General features: G+C 35.9%; 1 protein-coding gene across 7 annotated transcripts in view; it reads right to left on the bottom strand.

Moving 5' to 3' along the window:
- LOC136043712 (circadian locomoter output cycles protein kaput-like) overlaps positions 1-21,869 on the bottom strand; it is a 311,923-nt gene that overhangs the window by 10,002 nt on the left and 280,052 nt on the right. For all 7 annotated transcript variants that reach the window (XM_065728606.1, XM_065728604.1, XM_065728609.1 and 4 more), the window contains one exon: positions 12,367-12,514. In XM_065728606.1, coding sequence (XP_065584678.1) covers positions 12,367-12,514 — 148 coding nt within the window. The remainder of the gene's footprint in view (positions 1-12,366; positions 12,515-21,869) is intronic.

The following is a 21,869-nucleotide window of genomic DNA, read 5'->3' as shown; positions in this document are numbered from 1 at the left end:
CTTTTAAGGAAAAGTGCTAAATGTATTCACTTTTGTAGTTAACAAAACACAATATACAAAATAAAATCAGTTTTTGCCAAGACACTGCATCTTCGTATACAAGATGATGATTAACATAAAAGCTAACATACTGTATCTGTATCAAACATATTTTAAAGTTATCTTTAGTAAGTAAGTAAGTATAACAACACCAGACCATCCTTGTCCAAACCGGCGTCAATATCCGTTTCGTGGCCCTTCAACCTGGAAGTGCAATGCAGAGTTAGATGTCATCCATCCTGTACTTTTGCTACCCTTCCTGTTTACCTTCCTCTGATTTCTTCAGGTACCTATTTATAGCTGGCTTGACTCTGGCCGAGCTTACGGAGTCAAGCCACTGACCCCGTCCCAAAACAAATGGTTTTATTACAACCGGCTACGCTAGGAACCGAACCCAAACCCATCGGACAAAGGATTTCCAACCCAATGCACCAACCACTTAGCCAGGATGGCTAAGTCCTAGACGGACTAAGATAAGCCAGGATGGTTTGTCTTTAGTAGCAGTGATGAAAACATAGTTCGTTATATGATCATGTATGACTAAAGGTTGGAGATAGTAGTGCCTCATATAAATTTTACTAATAATAATAAATAAACTGGATCCTGGGTAGAAATGTTGTGCTTTTATTAGGGGATTTATTGCCCAGGTTTGCAAAAACAGGGACAGATGGTACCCTAGCCCATGTAAATTTGGTCTAGAAAAAGAAAATAGTAACATTTATTGACTGCTTTAATTTTGTAGGTACAACAATCAAGTTGTAACCAATACAGTATTTGGTAATAAAATTGCTCATAAGTGAACATGATAGTCACATTAAGGTAAGACAGTCAATCTTATTAAGTTATTGTAAACAGAAGACTTGCAGGATCTATACAAGATACCAGAGCATGAAAGAGTCGTGTTATTGGTGTTAAAAGGAAAGATCCCCGTGTAATAGTGTCTAGGTTTATTCTAAATCATAAATTTATGAAGAGTAACTGCCCTCCCAAAAGTAATGACTTCTTAGACGCTGGGATGAGAATGTAACAGAAATGTCGATAGAAGTGAATCATCAATTATGGAAAACCACGCAGGGACCAAGATAAACTCAGGATTGCATGAACGGAGGTCACAAGTTATTCTTGCTGTCAGGCTCTATGCCGGCTTATGTGCTTTGTGCAGACTAGAAAAGATATATCTGCACCACTGGTACACACTGTTTTTCATGAGGCAAAAAAAATGAGTTCAATGATTAAAACAAGGTTATAGTTTGATCTCAGAATTTTACAACATTAACAAATAACTATCGTTTTGAAATTTTGAATGACGAATTCAGATGTTTTGAACTGGAATTGTTAAGAGTTTAAACAGTTCATATTCCGGAGGTAGAAAATATGTAAGTAGGTAATATAGACTTTATTTACGACGGAAAGAAGGTACCGCCCTCCTTTTTAAAGCTTTTTACTTTATGTACAGTCCTATACGTTCCCTACCTATGTCCAGTCCTAAAGTATGTATACGTTCTATTCGTTATATGAAGCAAATCAGTTTAGTTGAAGGAAGCTTTAAAATAAATATAAGAAATGTTTATCTGCAATAAGAAAGGGCGTGTCATCCCCCGCACCCATATTTAGGCTTAGTCTAAATTATGGGAAGAGACAGATTAACTACTAGCTAATTCCTCTTTTATATTTACCTAAAGGGTCATGGAGAATTAGACAATTGTGGCGCTGAAATGCGCTCTTTTAGGCGTTTTTATTCATGCCTATTAGTCATATGTTATGCACATTTGCACAGTTCTATTATGCCTAGTCCTATGCACAGTCCTGTAATCCCATAAAAATTAATCTGGTTATGAACTATAGTAAAAAAAAAATGTTTGATACATATCGCACAAAGCAGATTTCAAATGGAATCTCGACCCACCTGACAGATTGTAGCCATTGACAGATTTTGCTCTGTCTAGGAAAATGTCATTACGACTAATATTGGATAAAAACTATTATGAATAGCTCTGAAAGGTTTGAGCACGCTAGAAATGTATCATCTTTAACATTGTTTTGATTCATATTGACACGACAATAAAAGGAAAATTGGCCATGCTGCTCATATTTAGTGCAAAAAGAGCAACATCAAGGATATATTTTAAAAAAATTGACATTGTGAATCAATCTCGAGCATTGATCACACAGATAAATGAGCACTGGTCCTCCGATCAAAAAAGAGAAAGTTGCCTTAGGAATTGAGCCGTAATTTTTTCTCTGAGTTAAAATCGACAAAAGAGTATGTTTTAAAGAAACCATTTACAACGAAAACAAAGGAAACATTTGAAGATATTATTGACAGTACTTTTCATAAGAAGTATGAGAAGAAAAATTCAAGAGAAGATGAACAACATGATCAAAATGAGGACAATATTGGCAATTTTTTAAAGTTCACTTTTAATGCTTAGATGTTAAAATGAGAGTAGTTTGAGTACCACAGCTTTGTAGTTACAAAAGAATATATAGTAAATTAATGATTTGTCCCAGTTTTCTAATATTTTTTCAGTAATATAAAGGAGATAAATGGCTAAAAAAATAGCTGGTCTGACTTCATGAACACTATGAGCCAAATTTAATTGGTCTGTTACATCTTTATTGCTATCGTTTCGGCCGTAAATTACCGTACTTATTTGGGGAAATAGGTCACAGTTACAGAGGAAATAGGTCCCTCAATATTATTAACTAAAAATAAAGATTTTCGTGTAAAGTATAGGTCGAGTAAAACATTTATAGAAGGGAAAGCTTCCAAACATCATAGGAGACTTACTATGTCCTCTATCCCTACCATCAAGCGCACTAGAATATGATTTGTCCAGAATCAGCTTAGAATATTAGAAGCTACAGCGATGAAAGTGGTCAAGTATGATTTTGAAGTATGGGTGCTTTAGAAGACAGAGGAGGATTTGATATTTAAACATTAACAAGAGCCAAGAGCTCATATGGCACTTGTGACGCGCTTGGATGAGCCAAGAGCTTCTTCCCACCAAATTTCATTAGGATTTCTCCATTCTAAGCGTTTTCCAAGATTTCCGGTTTCCCCCTCCACCTCTCCCTCCAATGAAAAAACCGCATCCGGTCGGATTAAATATAAAAGTTCTGAGACACCATATCCTTTAAATATCAAATTTCATTAAGATCCGATAACCCGTTCGTAAGCTAAAAATATTCTCATTTTTTCTAATTTTTCCGAAATAACGGTCCTTCAATCCCCCCCCCCAAATGGTCGAATCAGGAAAGTTACTATTTCTAATTTAATTTGGTTAGGTCCCTGATATGCCTGCCAACTTTCATCGTCCTAGCTTAACTGGAAGTGCCCGAACTAGCAAATCGGGACCAACAGATAGACAGACAGAACGACAGAAATTTAAATTGCGATATAGGACACTAGGACTTGTGCTTATTTTTCCTACCAAGTTTCAGCCTGAATCCTCCACTCCAAGTGTTGTCCAAGAATCCCAGTACCCCCCCCCCCTCCGACCCATCCCCTAATCTCATCGGATCCGGTTGGGATATAAAATAAAAGCTCTGAGGAACGAGGTCATTCTAAATAACAAATTTCATTAAGATCTGATCACCCGTCCGTTAGTTCAAAATACCTCATTTTTCTTATTAACCCCCTCCCAACCTACCCTAATAGAATGGATTCGGTCCAGTTATGTCAATAAGATATCTAGGACACGTGTTTATTTTTCCCACCAAGTTTCATCCCGATCTCTACACTCTAAGTGTTTTCCAGGATTTCCGGTTTTTCCTCCAACTCTCTCCGATGTCACCAGATCCAGTCGGGATTTACATAAGAGCTCTAAGACACGAGGTCCTGATTAAGATCTGATCGGCCGTTCGTAAGTTAAAAGTACCTCCTTTTTTCTAATTTTCCGAATTACGCCCCCCCCCCAGACTCCCCCAAAGACTATAAATACGGTCTGGTCATGTCAATCACGTATTTAGGACTTGTGCCTATTCTTCCTACCAAGTATCATCAAGATCTCTCCACTCTAAGCGTTTTCCAAGATATATGGTTTCCTCCTCCAACTCCCGTCAATGTCTCCAGATCCGGTCAGAATTTGACATTAGAGCCCTGGTACACGAGATCCTTCTAAATATCAAATTTCATTAAGATCCAGTCACCCGTTCGTAAGTTCAAAATATCAAATTTTTCCTAATTTTTCCTTATTACCAAATTACGTCCCCCACCTCCCCCAAAGGCAGCGGATGCGATCCAGTTATGTCAATCACGTATGTAGGACTTGTGCTTATTCTTCCCACCAAGTTTCATCATGATCTCTCTACTTTGGGCGTTTTCCATGATTTCCGCCCCCCCGTCCCCCTCCCCCCAATGTTACCAGATCCAGTCGGGATTTAAAATAAAGGGTCTGGGTTACGATTTCCTTATAAATATCAAAGTTTATTAAGATCCGATCATTCGTTTGTAAGTTAAAAATACCTCATTTTTTCTCATTTATCTGAATTAACCGAATTAACCCCCCACCCAACTCCCCTAAAGAGAGCGAATCCATTCGGGCTATACTAATCATGTATCTAGGACTTGTGTTTTTTTCCACACCAAGTTTCATCCCAATCTCTCCATTCTAAGCGTTTTCCAAGATTTCAGGTTTCCCCTCCAACTCCCCCCAATGTCACCGGAACTGGTCGAAATTTAAAATTAGAGCTTTGATGAACGATATCTTTCTAAATATCAATCTTCACTAAAATTCGATTACCCGTTCGCAAGTTTAAAATACCTCATTTTTTCTAATTTTCCAAATTAACCGTCCCCTCACTCACCCCAGATGGTCGAAACCGGGACAGACAGACCGACACACCAACAGCAATTGCGATTGCTATATGTCAATTGGTAAATACCAAGTGCCATAAATATACAAAAATATAGCTCTGCTTTCTCGGACTATATTGAGAGAAAGATTGAGACAGCTAGCATATGTTTTGTGGATCAAGGATAACAGGTTGCCACAGACTGTCCTTTTCGGCCAACCAACTGGGACCAAAAGAAAAACGTATCAATCCCAAAAGAGATGGTAGTACGTAAGGAAAAATTTTAAAACAATTGGAACCTCTTGGAAAGGTGCGAAGAAAAAAAGCTATGAACAGATTAAAATGGAGCGGGAGCGTGCACAGCTGCACTTCCTCAGGCAGCTTGGTGTCGCAGTTATTTGTTCAGGGTTGTATCTATAATTTTTATTTGGGGGGGATGGAGGCTTGCAAATTTATTTTTTTCGATGGCGGGGATTACAAATAAAGTTTAAAAAAAACACCTACAATTTGTTTATATTAGTTTTTGTTTTGTTTTTATGAGTCTGACAATTATGTTGGTGAAAACGGCCAAAATACCTACCCCAGCTCCATCAGATACGACCTTGGGGTTGCTAGTAGTAGTGGTAGCAGTAGTATTTTCCCATTACTGTAAACCCAAAGGGACAGAATATAGATAATATGACTGACTGGAATGTATCCCTGATTTTCTTGTTCCTAATTAAATATTTCATGTAAAGAGAAGATCTGAAATTGGTTGGGATTTTTAATGAGCGGAGAAATAGCATTGGCGACAGGGTTGAACAAGCGCAATTCGACCTTAAATAGGTGGTACTTTTTCATTGCTTTCGCTGGTCTGTGCGTATGTTAAAAGGAAGAATTGTTTTGTTTTGTTATTTCATCATACAGAACCAGTTAATTTATTATTTCATCCTACAATCTTACAAAATACTTTTTATAAATCAGATATTTAGTTTGTATAAATATTTAGCATGTCAGCTTGAATTACGTCTGTTGCTGTGGTCTGGTCTGTGGTCTGTGGTCTGGTCTGTGGATAAAACAAATTGGAAAGACCCATGTCTTTGGATCCGTGACTTTTTGTTTCTGCTAAGAAAAAATTATGATTTTCCTCATAATTCCGTACTATTCTCACATAAATACCATATTTTTGAACATTTTTTTTAATTCGACTTCCCTAAACTATTTTCACCACGCTTAAACTACACATGGATTCTCTATGAAAGATAACTTCCATTATAATCGCCGCCAATTATTACAACCATCATGCACAATCATCATCATAGATCCTGAGCTTACTTACGACTGCTTAATTAATGGACAAAATTCTCTCCTTAAGATGACATAACGCAAACTTAAGTGCTTAATATTGCTATTGTGAAAGGTTGTATGCCGGGTTGTCACCTGGTGAAAAACCACTAGGTTTTAGATTTTTTTTTATTTATTGGTTTTCTTCAGTAGGCTCGTGATTTATGTGCTGATTAAGTGATTTCTTAGGCAATATAAAAAACCACTAGAAATAGTAATAAATCGCTAAGGGTGCCAACCACGGCTCAATGGCGTAGCGTGAAATAATCAGAAATTGTAATTTCTTTCACGGTAAGACTATCATGAATTCTGTAAAGTGAAGTCCGTGAGACTATTTTCAAACTTTCATTCCTCAGGTTTCCCTTACTATTGACAAGACTCTTTATGGGCGACCATTCATCGTTAGAAGGAAAATAAATAAAAAAAACAATTTTTTTTAACTGAAAGTAAGGAGCAACATCAAAACTTAAAACGAACAGAAATTACTCCGTATATAAAAGGGGCTAATCCCTCCTCAAGACCCGCTCTTTACGCTAAAGTTTTTTACTGTTTTAAAAGTAGAGTTGAGAGAAAGAGTCAAACTTTAACGTAAAGAGCGGGTCTTGAGGAGGGAACAACCCCTTTATATACGGAGTAATTTCTGTTCATTTTTAGTTTTAATGTCGTTCATTACTTTCAGTTAAAAAAAGTATTCTTTTATATTTAATTTCTGAATGTTTTTGAATTAATGCATAGTTTGATTTTGGCTCTCCGAAGATGAATAATTAAAACGAAATTAGCATATTTATTTTATTGGCTAAATGGCTTTTTCATAGTTTTGATCGAATGATTTTGAGAAAAAGGAGCGGGGGAGGAGGCCTAGTTGCCCTCCAATTTTTTGGTTACTTAAAAAGGCAACTAGAACTTTTATTTTTTTACGAACATTTTTATTAGTAAAAGATATACGTAACTTACAAATTGGCTTACGTAACGAACTTCTGTATTCGCATGTTTTTATTACATATATGAGGGTGTTCACCCTCTTGTCAGTATCTCGCTCTTTACATTAAAGCTTAAATTTTATGCCAATTCCTTAAGAATGACCCCTGAATCACAAAGGCAGTAGAATAAATAATTGAAGTTACTAAAAATACTTTAGCGTAAAGAGAGAGGTATTAGGAAGAGATGAACCCCTCATATTCGTAATAATTTCTGTTCAGTTTAAGTTTTAATGGTACTCCTTACTTTCAGTTGAAAAAACTTTTTCATATTTATTTTTTCATTGTTTTTTTTTTAATAATGCTAGAAAATCCTGGGCTCCCATCATGGAAAGTTTCTTCCCCACATGACAGATTCCTCCATGGAAAGTTCTCCCAACATATCCCGCTCTTCTCAACTCCTCCCCCAACCGAAAAATCCCCCTGAAAACGTCTTTGCACTTCCCAATAACCATTACTATATGTGAGCACTGGTCAAAGTTTGTAACTTGTAGCCCCTCCAAAGGGGACTATGGGAGAGTAAGTCGTCCCCAAAGACATAGCTATAAGGTTTTTCGACTATGCTGAATAGAATGGCAATCTCAAAATTTTGATCTGGTGACTTTGGGAAAATAGATAGCATGGGAGGGGGCCTAGGTCCCCTCCAATTTTTTGGTCACTTAAAAAGGGCACTAGAACTTTTCATTTCCTTTAGAATGAGCCCTCTCGCAACATTCTAGGACCACTGGGTCGATACGATCACCCCTGAGGAAAAAACAAAAAAAAAACAAAAAAAAACAAACAAACAAATAAACACGCATTCGTGATATGCCTTCTGGCAAAAAATAAAAAATTCCACATTTTTATAGATAAGAGCTTGAAACTTCTGCAATAGGGTTCCCTGATATGCTGAATCTGATGGTGTGATTTTCGTTAAGATTTTCTTACTTTTAGGGGGTGTTTCCCCCTATTATCTAAAATAAGGCTAACTTTCTCAGGCCCGTAACTTTTTATGGGTAAGATTAAACTTAATATATTTAAATATATTAAACTATATATTTTTAAAATATGAAACTTATATATTTAAAATCAGCATTAAAATTTAATCATTTTGATTTAGCTATTGGTATCAAAATTCTGTTTTTTAGAGTTTTGGTTACTATTGAGCCAGGTCGCTCCTTACTACAGTTCGTTACCACGAACTATTTGATTAATAATGCGAGATGTATTAGCCAATCCTGCCTTTCTTTAACTAACGATTTAGAAGTTTATTTTATGGTTAAAGGTAGTCTTCTAATTAACTTAAGTTTAACATTTTATCCCTAAGACATTGTCTAGTTTTGTTGACTACTTATAGATTATACTACTCTACTACTATAGAGTAAACTACTTGTTGTTTACTCTATCTTAATTTTTATTTTGTGTTCATGCAAGAATTGAAAAACAGTGTGTTCTACCACATGCCTAATGAAACCTAATAAACATTTGGGCAAATAAGAATAAACATAAAGCCTTTTTAAGTACACCTACAATAATAGGTATTGTGAAGTCCTTTAAATAACACAGTTTTTTCGACTAAATGATCAACTGTCTGGCAATAGGCCAAAATCGTTCAGCAAACAAAAGAAAGGTACGGGAAAGAAAATGTTGCATCAAAAGTGATTTAAAGTCTTTTCTTTTCCAGTAACAATATTATAAAAATAGCAAGGGGTGACACAATTTTTGGTATAAAACAACCAAATCCTCTTGCCGTCTACAAATATTAAACGGCGAATTAAATTAAATCTCTACATCCCAAAATAGAAAAGAATGTTTGGGTCGTTAACTAAATTTATTTTTTTATATAAATGAGGCACTGAAAGAATCAAGCCATGGCCGATTCTGCCTTGATGATTAAGAAAAAAAATATTTAACTCAAAAAAATTTCAAAGATAAGTAAAAAGTTACATTAGATAAAAGACGAAAAGGAATAAAGTCAAATAATATTTGAAACTTAAAACAAACATAAATAATCGCAACTTAATGCCGTTAGATATTTCTCAAATAGTTCAGATACTCACTATCAAGAATCTAGATGCACACATTGTCTTTGTATTTAGTTAAAAACCCCCTTAAGAGCCCTTACAAGGCTCAAAATAATACCTTTAACCCTCCCTGAGATATTGCTGATACAGGCTTTTGAAAACCTGTAGACACACAATGCCTTTTGATTTAATTTAAAAAACCTGAAAATATTAACCTAATGTCCTTAATTATTACTGAGGTAATGCTGCATCAGCCCTTTGACAACATGGATGTACCTAAGGCTTTTTATTATAATTCAACAGCCTCCTTGACATACCCTGACATTTTCAACTGAATACCCATAGACGCTCCTGCGGTGTTGCAGGTACGCCCTTTTGACAAGCTGGATTCAACTATTATCTTTGGATTAAGCCTAACATCTCTCTCAGTATTTCCTGGTAATTTCAACTTCGAAAACTAAGCTGTTGCTGAGATCAATGTTGATACACCCTTTGGACAATCTGGAGCCTCATAGCGTCTTTTGATTTAGTTCAACAACTCCTTTGATATCGCCTGAAAGTTTGAACTTAAAGGCCCTAGCCGTTCCTGATATACAGTATATACGTCCTTGCAACGGCATGGGTACACCTTGTCTTTCTTGAATTATTTCGGCATCCTATCCCAAAAATCCCTGAAAGTTGCATTTGAATGCGCTTAGTCGTTCTTGGGTTACTGTGCACAGATCACTTTGATAGCCTTGATGCCCATAATTTGTTTTGGTTTAGTTTAACATTCCCCTCATCATCAGCAAAAACTTCTTAGTTTAAACACTAAGAACTTCACTTTCCCTGAAAGTTTCAGCTTAATACCACTAGCTCTTCCAGAAGATATTGCAAATACACCCTTTTGACAACAGAGACGAATATAGTAGCTTTTTGATTTGATTCAAAGTCTTCCTCAACTTTCACTGAAAGCCAACTTCATACCGTATCCATTCCTGAGATACTGCAGATCCTCCTTTTAAGAACCTCAGTAGACAGAATAGACTGATATATCACAGTTATGTCCTTTTGATATCCTGGATCCATGGCGTCTCTCACTTTACTTCAACCCCCCTCAACATATTCTGGATGTTTCAACTTAATATTCTTAGCCATTCCTAAGATTTTGTAAATATGTCTTTTTGACAAACTGCATGTAAATATTTTCTTATGATATAGTTCAAAATCTCACTCATCATTCCTGCAATGTTTGAAGTTAATATCCTTAGCCGCACTGAAATATTGCAGATGCACCATTTTGAAAAATCTTAGGTACATAATTTAATTTGGTTTAGTTAAATGTCCTACTAAAAAATACCCAGAAAATTTAAACATAATACCCTTAGCCGCTCTTTTGATATCCTTGATGGAAGTGGTGTTTCTTGGTTTAGTTTGAGCGTCCTCCTAAATATGCCCTGAAGTTTCAACTTCATACCCTATGCCGTTCCTGAGATTTAGCAGCCATGCCCTTTCAAAAACCAGGATGAATTTAATATCTGTTGTTTTTGTTTAGCAACTCTAAAAACATTTTCTGATAGCTTCAACTTAATACCCCTACCCATTCCTAAGATATTGCAGATACAACCTTTTGATATCTCATATATACACAGTCTGTATAATTTAGATAAACAGTCCCTCAACTCTCTTTATAAGTTTCATTTTAATACCCGAGCCATTCCTAATATATTGCAGATATAAAATCACGGACGAACATAAAGTCTGTTGATATTGTTCAACATGGTCTGAAAGTTGAAACTTCCTACCTTGACCGATTCTGATATATCCCGGATACTCCCATTTGACATCCTCGATGTAGGGTATCTTTTGATTTAGTTCAACATATCCTCAACATATTTTGAAAGTTTCATGCTAACACGCTCCTGAGATCCTGAGATAACACGTTCCAATAAGTTCTCTGGACTACTTGGACGCAAGTAATGTCTTTTGTACTATTTTAATACCTCACTCAACATTTCTGGAAAGCTTGAACTTACTCCCTCGGGCTTTCCTCATATTTTGCAGATAAACCCTTTATACAAACAGGAAGTACATATTATAATTCTGACTGATTTAGTTAAAAATCCCCCTAAAGAGGCCCAGAAAGATTCACTTTGACGCCCTTAGCCGTTCTTGAAATTTAGTGCATACAACGTTCGACAAATTGGATGAACATGGCGTCTTTTAATGAGTTCAACGACCTTAAAAACATTTTCTGAAAGTTTCAAGAATGCCCTTAGCAATTACTGAGACATTTTAGAAAAACAATCTTTATAACTCAGATGCACAAAGTGTCGTTTAGTTTAGTTTATTATTCCCTTAAACTTTTCTTGAAGGTCACAACTTAGTCCCTCAGCTCTTCCTTTGATATTAAAGAGATACCTTCTGACAACCCGGATGAACTTAAAGTCTTTTAATTTAGTTCAATATCCTAATCAATATTCCCTGCGAATTTCAGCTTAGTATCATTTGCCATTCTTGAGATATTACGGACCCACCACTTTGAAACAGGGATGTACAGACTATCTGTACATCCCTGTGATTGTTCCCCATCATGTGATTGTTTTAGCTTAACGTCACCATTAATATTGAATTAACGTTGCAATATAACACGATTGCCCATTCCTTAAATACTACAGATACACAAATTGATGACTTGGATGCAAATAGTGTCTCTTAATTTACTTCAACAGCCCCTGGAAGTTTCAAGACAATACCCTTAGGCATTCGGAAGATATTGCAGATATATCTTTTTGAAAACCTGGATAATCACATTGTTTTGTTTTTTTTTATTTGATTTATGATTTCCTGGAATTTTTCAACTTAATGCCCTTAGCTGGTACTGCGATATAGCAGCAACACGCTTTGATAACATTGATATACATAATGCCTTTGCGCTAGTTAAGATTGCCTAACTAGGACTGTTTTTACCAGGGCTACTTCTGCCACAACTACTGCTGTCACGGTCATTATTTATCCTAAGACACGACCAAGCCTCTAACAACTACAACGTCTACCACCACCGCTGCTCCAGCAATACGTATACTGCCTAAACTTCTGCTCTTATAAGAACTACACCACCTAGCATGCCTACCCCAAGCACTATTGCTCCAACCACAACATTGCTGGTTCTGGTACTGCCACTACTACTGCTATTCCCAGCATAACGACTACAACTTCAAATTCTCAAGTTAAACTCCATTACTTACAAATAGAGACAATGACGTTTGAATATTAGCTGTGTGCATCTGTTGGGACACTTCTGGAGCAGTACCAGGGTGTTGAGTATCTCCCAAATGGCATACATCTTTCAGTTTTTCCTTTAGTTCTTCAAACTCCTTTTTCCATTCTTCTTCACTGCAGGTAAAAGGTTTAATTACATAATATATTTGGCCAAAAGTCATAGCAGTCAAAGACTACGATGGGGATTTTTGTTGGAAACGTTAGAAAAATTATTTACCTTACTCTTGTACATTTTAACACTAAGGAAGCCTTCTTTGAGAAGAGAAACACATTGTTTTTTTTCTGAGTTTTGCTTTCAAATCCTTGAGAATTTGTAAGGAATCCACAGGAATTTAAGATGTTTTCCGTAAAATGTATTTCAGTTGAAAGACTTTCTTTTTATAATTAATCAATATAGGACAAAAAGGATAAAGATCCTTCAGAGCTATTCATAGAGCATAGGGATTCGAATCGATGTTTCAGTTGCGTGGTTTTCTTTTGTAGGGACAGGTAAAAAGACTGTCACAAAGCCTTGCAGAAGTAGAAATTGAGCCCCAGACTCCATATTACCAGAGAAGCATAAATTCAATGCTACCACAAAATTACTGATTATTATGGCGAAAAGTAAGTGTAAAAATAAAAATTTGGGAGATCTTGCTAATATACAGATCTTTGTAGGATTTTCGGTTTTTACTTCAGCACCAATAGCAGCAAGGGTAGTTTTGAAATTAGTTGTTCTTTTAAGGTTACAAACAAGATGCCTCAGTTTTATCACTCTTATTAGCACAGCCCTCAAGAGGAGGGTGTTGGCTTTCAAACTGCTATCAGGAAACGATTTGCAACTCAGTAATTTGTTTTCTTATAACTATTTTTCGAATATACTGTTCAAAATATGGCGGAATAAAAAAGTCTTTAGGTTTATATTCCCCGTGAAATGATATTGCAACCAGTTTACAACTGTTACCTACACCGAAAAAATGATACACGCACATCATTGAATTAATTAGCTTTAGATATATCCATTCATCAAACCAGGACTATTATATTGCTTAGAAATTTTCTCGAAGACTGATTAAAACTTATTTCAGCATGTTTTTCAGTTAAAGAAAACATTCTAGCATATGTCAAAAATGTGATGGAAGAAATAGATGACGCTAAATATCAACTATCGAAACATACTAAAATTGGTGTCCGTGAACTACTGAAACCTTATTACTACAGAAAAATCACTCCTCAAAAGCTCATGCAAGGAAAATTAACTTGGAAAGCCGGAGGCAGTCGAGAGATGAAAATGTCTTAAAATATACTTTTTCGAAACCAAAAATGACAAAAGAGAATTAACACATAAAGACGATTAGAGATGCACTATCATAATTTTTATTGGACCATTAGAAGAAGATTGTTTAACTGCTCCAGGTAGCCTTTAAAGCCCAGTAAAAAAAAAAGAAAAAAAAGAAAAGCATAATCTCTTTCAGGTAACTGTATTACTTTAAACATTTTGCATGGGAGTCAAATGTTTGGTCATCTTTTATCAATATGATCACCAAAAAATATATCATATGTAATAAAACTTTTTTTCTGTAAATAAAATATGTTTATATATGAAATTATATTAATTTTGTTTATAATAAAATATGAAAAATTTGTTGGCTTTTATCAAGTACCCAAGTTTCGTCGGCGTTTGCTTATTTTTTTGAACCCAGACAATGGCCTTAATCGAACAGTTCGTGGTAACGAACCGTAGTAAAAAACAACCCGGCATCAGAGTAAACTAAAGTATAAAAAACAGAATTTGATACTAATAGATACATCAAAAGAATCGGATTTTTATGCTTAAAATACATAAGTTTCATCAAATTTAGTCTTACCCATCAAATGATACGAGCATGGGAAAATTTGGCTTATTATGGAGAAAAGGGGTAAAAAACCCCCTAAAAGGCATAGAATCTTCATAGTAAGGAGCGACCCGGCTCAATAGCAAAGGAAACTCTAAAAAACGGAATTTTGATACTAATAGATACAGCAAAAGAATCGAATTCTTATGGTGATTTTAAATATATAAGTTTCATCAAATTCTGTCTCACTCATCAAAAGTAACAGGCCTGAAAAAATTTACCCTATTTTGGAAAATAGGGGAAAACACCCCCTGAAAGTCATACAATCTTAAATCACACGAAAATCACACCATCGTATTCAGCGTATCAGAGAACCCAACTGTAGAAGTTTCAAGTTCCCACCTACAAAATGTGGAACTTCGTATTTTTTGCCAGAAAACCGATCACGGGTGCGTGTTTATTGGTCGTTTTCTCCCAGGTGTAATCGTATCGACTCGGTAGTCCTAGAATGTATCGAAAGGGCTCATTCTAACGGAAATTAAAAGTTCTAATGCCCTTTTTAAGGGACCCAAAATTTGGAGGGTACCTAGGTCCCTCCCACGCTCATTTTATTTCCAAAGTCACCGGATCAAAATTTTAGCCATTTGATAGATAGCCATTTTGTTCAGCATAGTCAAAAAGCTATTAACTATATCTTTGGGGACGACTTAATCCCCCTTAGTCCCTGGGGGAGGGGCTGAAAGTTACAAACTTTGACTATTGTTTACGCATTTTAATGGTTATTGGGAAGTGTACAAACGTTTTCAGGGGGACATTTTCGCGTTAGGGTTGGGCGGATTGGGAGGAGAGGAGTACATGGGAGGATCTTTCCAAGGAGGAATTTATTATGAGGGAAGAGAATTTCCACAAAGGAGGCGCAGGATTTTCTAACATTATTAAAAAAAAAACAGCGAGAAAAAAGTTTTTTTTTCCACTGGAAGTAAGGAGCAGCATTAAAACTTAAAACGAACAGAAAATATTACATAAAAGTATTTTTAGTAATTTCAACTATTTATTCTACGATCTTTATAATTCCGGGGTCATTCTTAAAGAATTGGGACAAAATCCAAGCTTTAGTGTAAAGAGCGAGGCATTGACGAGGGGGCAAACACCCTAATATACGTAATAAAAATATACAAACTTAAAGTTCATTAGGTAAGTTAGCTCGCAAGTTTCGTATATTTATTACTAATAAAAACATTCGTAAAAAATTCTAGTTGTAGTTTTAAGTAACAAAAAATTGGAGGGCAACTAAGCCTCCTCCCACACCCCTTTTTATCAAAATCGTCCCATCAAAACTATGAGAAAGCTATTTAGCCAAAAAAAAAAAAAAAAAAAATATATATGACGAAGACCTCAAAGCCTTTCCATAATACAAATGCAAAATAGAGAATAATGAGGACATTTTTCCCAATACAGTGAACCAACAAAACCTATTTGAATATTTCGGCCCTATATCTAAGGGCCGTCTTCGGCAAAGACTCGCCTTTGCTGAAGACGGCCCTTAGATATAGGGCCGAAATATTCAAATAGGTTTTGTTGGTTCACTGTCGTGGGAAAAAAAGCCCTCATTATTCTCTCTTCTGTATTTGTATTAAAAAAATTAATATGCAAATTTCGTTTTAATTATTCATGCGTGGTGAGCGAAAATCAAAACATGTATTAATTCAAGAACTTTCAGAAATTAAATAATTTTTTTTTAACTGCAAGTAAGGAGCGACATTAAAGCTTAAGACGAACAGAAATTATTCCGCCTATGATAGGGGCTGTCCCCTCCTCAACGCCTCGCTCTTTATGTTAAGGTTTTATTGTTTTAAAAAGTAGAGTTCTGACAAAGAATCAAATTTTAGCGTAAAGAACGAGGCGTTGAGAAGGGGAGAGACCCTTTCATATAAGGAAAATTTTCTGTTCGTTTTAAGTTTTAATTTCGCTCCTTACTTTAAGTTAAAATAACTTTTTTTTTATTTAACCATGGTTGAAGCAATAGCTGGAGCCTAGCAAAAGTTGAACAATGCCCATTGTATTAGCTTGAAACCCCTAATACACTCAATAACGAATTCAATAGTCAAACATACCAATAGTCAAAACAAACCTATAACGAATTCAATAGTCATACACTCAGTAGTCAAATTGACTTTAAAAATAAATCGAAACTGCTAAGTAACTTGTGTATGCTCATATATGTTTTTAATGAAGATCTCTCTATTTACAAATTCAGTGCACTTACATTGAATCTTTACATATACTTTCTAGTTTCAGAAATAAATAGAAATGAAACCACTTTTAAATCGTCTGAGGTAGGATCATTATTGCAACTCTCGATTATGCCCATATACAGTATATTATTATTAATAACTCTTCGCTATTTACATTCAAATCATTACTCATTTTTTTAAGCCTGAGTTATACAGTTATCACTGCTGGTTATCTGTTTGTAAATAATCTTGAGTTTACTCTATGCAGAAATTATTATTAGAACAGCAGAATAATAACTTTGCACTTGCTACACATGACAAAATGAACAGTCTCTGACAAAATTCAATCAAAATGTAGAAAAGAAGCCTTTCGATACCATAATAGATCATACTATCTCGTCCGTTATAGAGTTTTTTAGTTTATGTAGCCAAGCTATTCAGAAATGATTGGTTAGTCTTGCCGCAGCTTCTGTAGCAAACAGTTCGTGGTAACGAACTGTAGTAAGGAGCGACCCGGCTCAATAGTTACCGAAACTCTAAAAAAATTAAATTTTGATACCAATAATTACATCAAAAGAATCAAATTTTAATGCTGATTTTAAATATATAAGTTTCATCAAGATTAGTTTTAACCATCAAAAGTTATGAGCCTGAAAAAATTTGCCTCATTTTCGAAAATAGGGGGAAACACCCCCTAAAGGTTATCCATTCTTGTTGTCAGATTCAGCGTATCCGAGAACCTGATTGTTGAATTTTCAAGCTCCTATCTATAAAAATGTGGAATTTCGCAACTTTTGCCAGAATAGGGATAACAGATGTGTGTTTATTTGTTTTTTTGTTTGTTTTTTTCCCCAGGGATGATCGTATCGACCCAATGGTACTAGAATCTTGCGAGATGGCTTATTCTAATGTAAATAAAAAGTTCCAGAGCCATTTTTAAGTGAACAGAAAAATTACAGGGCACCTAGGCCCCTCCCACGCCAGTTATTATCCCAAAGTCATTGGATCAAAATTCTTAGATAGCCATTTTATTCACCGTAGTCGAAAAAGCTTATAACTATGACTTTGGGGACGACTTACCCCCCTCCCCCACAGTCCCCGTGGGAGGGGTACAAGTTACAAACTTTGACCAGTGCTTACATATGGTAATGGTTATTTGGAAGTATACAGACGTTATTAGTTTTTTTTTAGGTTGGGGGGGGGATTGAGAAGAGGGAGATATGTTGGGGGAGCTTTTCTTGGAGGAATTTGTCATGGGGGAAGACAATTTTCATGGAAGGAGCGCAGGATTTTCTAGCCGTATTTAAAAAAAAACAATGAAAAAATAAATATGGAAAAGTTTTTTTTTCAGCTGAAAGCAAGAAGAAGCATTAAAACTTAAAACGAAGAGAAATTATTACGCATATGATGGGCTCACCTCCTCCTAATACCTCGCTCTTTATGCCAAAGTATTTTTACTAATTTCAACTATTTATTCTACGGCTTTTGTGACTCAGGGGTCATTCTTAAGAAATTGGGACAAAATTTAAGCTTTAGTGTAAAGAGCGAGGTACTCACAAGGGGATGATCCCCCTCATATACGTAATAAATCATAAGAATACAGAAGTTCGTTACGTAAGCTGATTTGTAAGTTACGTAAATCTTTTACTAAAAACAACATTCGTAAAAAATTAAAAGTTCTAGTTGCCTTATTAAGTAGCCAAAAAATCAGAGGGCAACTAGGCCTCCTCCCTCGCTCATTTTTTCTCAAAATCATTCGATCAAAACTATGAGAAAGCCATTTAGCCAAAAAAAATAAATATGCAAATTTTCGTTTGTAAATTGGAGGGCAACTAGGCCTCCTCCCTCGCTACTTTTTTCTCAAAATCTTCCAATGTATTGCAATTAATTGATATGCAAATTTCGTTTTAATTATTTATGTGCGGAGAGCCAAGATGAAAACATGCATTAATTCAAAAACGTCCAGAAATTAAATAAGAAATTAAATTCTTTTTAAATGAAAGTAAGGAGCAACATTAAAACTTAAAACGAACAGAAATTACTTCGTATATGAAAAGGGCTGCTTCCTCATCAACGCCCCACTCTTTACGCTAAAGTTTTTTGCTATTTTAAAAAGTAGAGTTAAGAGAAAGAGTCAAACTTTAGAGTAAAGAGCGGGGCGTTGATGAGAAAACAGCCCCTATCATATACGAAGTAATTTCTGTTCGTTTTAAGTTTTAATGCCGCTCCTTACTTTCCGTTAAAAAAAACTTGTTTTTTTTATTTAATCTTTGATAAGAGATCCGAATAAACAACAGAAAACTAAAAGCCAACACCTATTTTCCCGGCAATCTAAGAAAAAACATATAAAATTCCCTTTTTGCGGGGGATAGGGACATTCAGACTTAATGAGTCTGCATCATAAGAAAAAGTGATTTTTTTCTTAGTAGAAGAGAGCAGGATTTTCTTTTTGAAGTTCAACAAAGGATGGTTCTTAATCAAATTCAAGTATACCTGCTTGTCAGACATTACAAATCCGCTAAAAACAAGAGCTAAGAGCTCATATGGCACTTGTGACGAGGTCGGAAGAGCCGAGAGCTCATATGGTACGAGGTCGGAAGAGCCAAGAGCTCATTTGGACGAGGTCGGAAGAGCCAAGAGCCAAGAGCTCATTTGGCACTTGTGAGAAGGTCAGAACCTAAAGTTAAACTTTATAGCACAAGATCCTTCTAAATATCAAATTTCATTAAGATCTGGTCACCCTTTCGTAAGTTACAAATACCTCAATTTTCAAAATTACCTCCCCCCTCCCAATTCCACCAAAGAGAGCAGATCCGGTCCAGTTATGTCAGTCACGTATCTTAGACAGGTTTCTATTCTTCCCATCCAGTTTCATCCTGATCTCACCGCTTTAAGTATTTTCTAAGATTTCCGGTCCCCCCAACTGCCCCCCCCCAATTACGTTTGATCCGGTTGAGATTTAAAATAAGATATCAGAGTTACGAGGTCCTTCTAAATATGAAGTTTCATGAAGATCCGATCACTCCTTTGTAAGTTAAAAATACGTTATTTTTCTTATTTTTCAGAATTACCCCCCCCCCCGCAATTGAGCGGATCCGTTCCAATTATGTAAATTACGTATGCAAGACTTTTGCTTATTTTTCCAACCAAGTTTCATCCCAATCCTTCCAATCTAAGGGTTTCCCATCATTTTAGGTCTCCCCACCCCAAACTTCCCCCAATGTCACCAGATCCGGTCAGGATTTAAAATAAGAGCTTTGAGCCACGATATCCTTCTAAAAATCAAATTTCATGGAGATCCAATCACCCATTCGTAAGTTAAAAATACCTCATTTTTTCTAATTTTTCAGAATTAACCCCCCCCCCCAACTACCCAAAAGAGAGCGGATCCGTTCCGTTTATGTCAATCATCTATCTAGGACTTGTGTTTATTTTTCCCACCATGTTTCATCCCGATCCCTCCACTCTAAGTGTTTTCCAAGTTTTAGGTTTCCCCCTCCCAACTCCCCGCCCCCATCACCAGATCCGGTCGGGATTTAAAATAAGAGCTCTAAGACACGATATCCTTCTAAACATCAAATTTAATTGAGATCCGATCACCCGTTCGTAAGTTGAAAATACCTCATTTTTCTAATTTTTAAGACTTACTCCCCCCCCTCCCAACTACCCCAAAGAGAGCAAATAAGTTCCGATTATGTCAATCATGTATCTGGGACTTGCGCTTATTTTTCCCATCAAGTTTCATCCCGATCCCTCTACTCTAAGTGTTTTCCAAGATTTTAGGTTTCCCCCCTCCAACTCCCCCCAATGTCATCAGACCCAGTCGGGATTTAAAATAAGAGCTCTGAGACACAATATCATTCCAAACATCAAATTTCATTAAGATCCAAATACCCGCTCATAAGTTAAAAATACTTCATTTTTTCTATTTTTCCGAATTAACCGGCCCCTTTCCCCCCCCCCCAGATGGTCAAATCGGGAAAACGACTATTTCTAATTTAATCTGGTCCGGTCCCTGATACGCTTGCCAAATTTCATCGTCCTAGCTTACCTGGAAGTGCCTAAAGTAGCAAAACCGGGACTTTAGGTTTTCCCCCTCCAACTCCCCCCAATGTCATCAGATCCGGTCGGGATTAAAAATAAGAGCTCTAAGACACAATATCATTCCAAACATCAAATTTCATTAAGATCCAAATACCCGCTGATAAGTTAAAAATACTTCATTTTTTCTATTTTTTGCGAATTAACCTGGCCCCCACTCCCCCCCAGATGGTCAAATCGGGAAAACGACTATTTCTAATTTAATCTGGTCCGGTCCCTGATACGCTTGCCAAATTTCATCGTCCTAGCTTACCTGGAAGTGCCTAAAGTAGCAAAACCGGGACCGACAGACAGACCGACAGACAGACCGACAGACAGACCGACAGACAGACCGACAGACCGACAGAATTGGCGACTGCTATATGTCACTTGGTTAATACCAAGTGCCATAAAAAGTGTCATTGAAAGCGCTGGAAGTTTTCTATTGTGCTAAGTGCCTTGATTGAAATCTTTGCCGACATAGGATGCATATTATTTGTTCTGTGTGTATACTGAATAGAGAGCTGATTGAAAAAAAAAAAAAAAAATCTTTCGTTAGCCTTTCGAACTTCTGAAAAAAATTAAGTTCCTCGATCAGTTTTACCGTAGTTACTTCGAAAGCTCCCAGTGGTGTTGGGAAATTTTGCAAATGGGCCCTTGTCTTTGAGACTGTCAGCAGACACTGAGACTCGAAGAATAACACTTATGGTATCGATCTTTCTTAAGAATTAAATTAAAAAAAACAAGTTTTTTTTAACTGAAAGTAAGGAGCAAAATTAAAACAAAACGAACAGAAATTACTTCGTATATGAAAGGGGCTGCTTCCTCACCAACATCCCGCTCTTGACGCTAAAGTTTGACTCTTTCTCTCAACTCTTCTTTTTAAAACAGTAAAAAACTTTATGAGGAAGCAGCCCCTTTCATATACGAAGTAATTTCTGTTCGTCTTAAGTTTTAATTTTGCTCCTTACTTTCAGTTAAAAAAACTTGTTTTTTTTTAATTTAATTTCTGAACGTTTTTCGATCAATGCATGTTTTGATTTTGGCTCTCCGCAGAGGAATAATTAAAACGAAATTTGCATATTTATTATTTTTGTTTTGCTAAATGACTTTCTCATAATTTTGATTGAATGATTTTGAGAAAAAAGAGCGGGGGAGGAAGCCTAGTTGCCCTCCGATTTTTTGGTTAATTAAGATAAAGGCAACTAGAACTTTTAATTTTTTACGAATCTTTTTTTAGTAAAAGATATACTTAACTTATAAATTAGCTTACGTAAAGAAGTTTTGTATTCTCATGTTTTTATTACATACATGAGGGGGTTTGCTCCCTCGTCAGTACCT

This window comes from Artemia franciscana, unplaced genomic scaffold (assembly GCF_032884065.1).
Source record: "Artemia franciscana unplaced genomic scaffold, ASM3288406v1 Scaffold_867, whole genome shotgun sequence".
NCBI lineage: Eukaryota > Metazoa > Arthropoda > Branchiopoda > Anostraca > Artemiidae > Artemia > Artemia franciscana.
The sequence above is the reverse complement of the archived record's forward strand: the minus strand, read 5'-3'. Positions and strand labels throughout refer to the sequence as shown.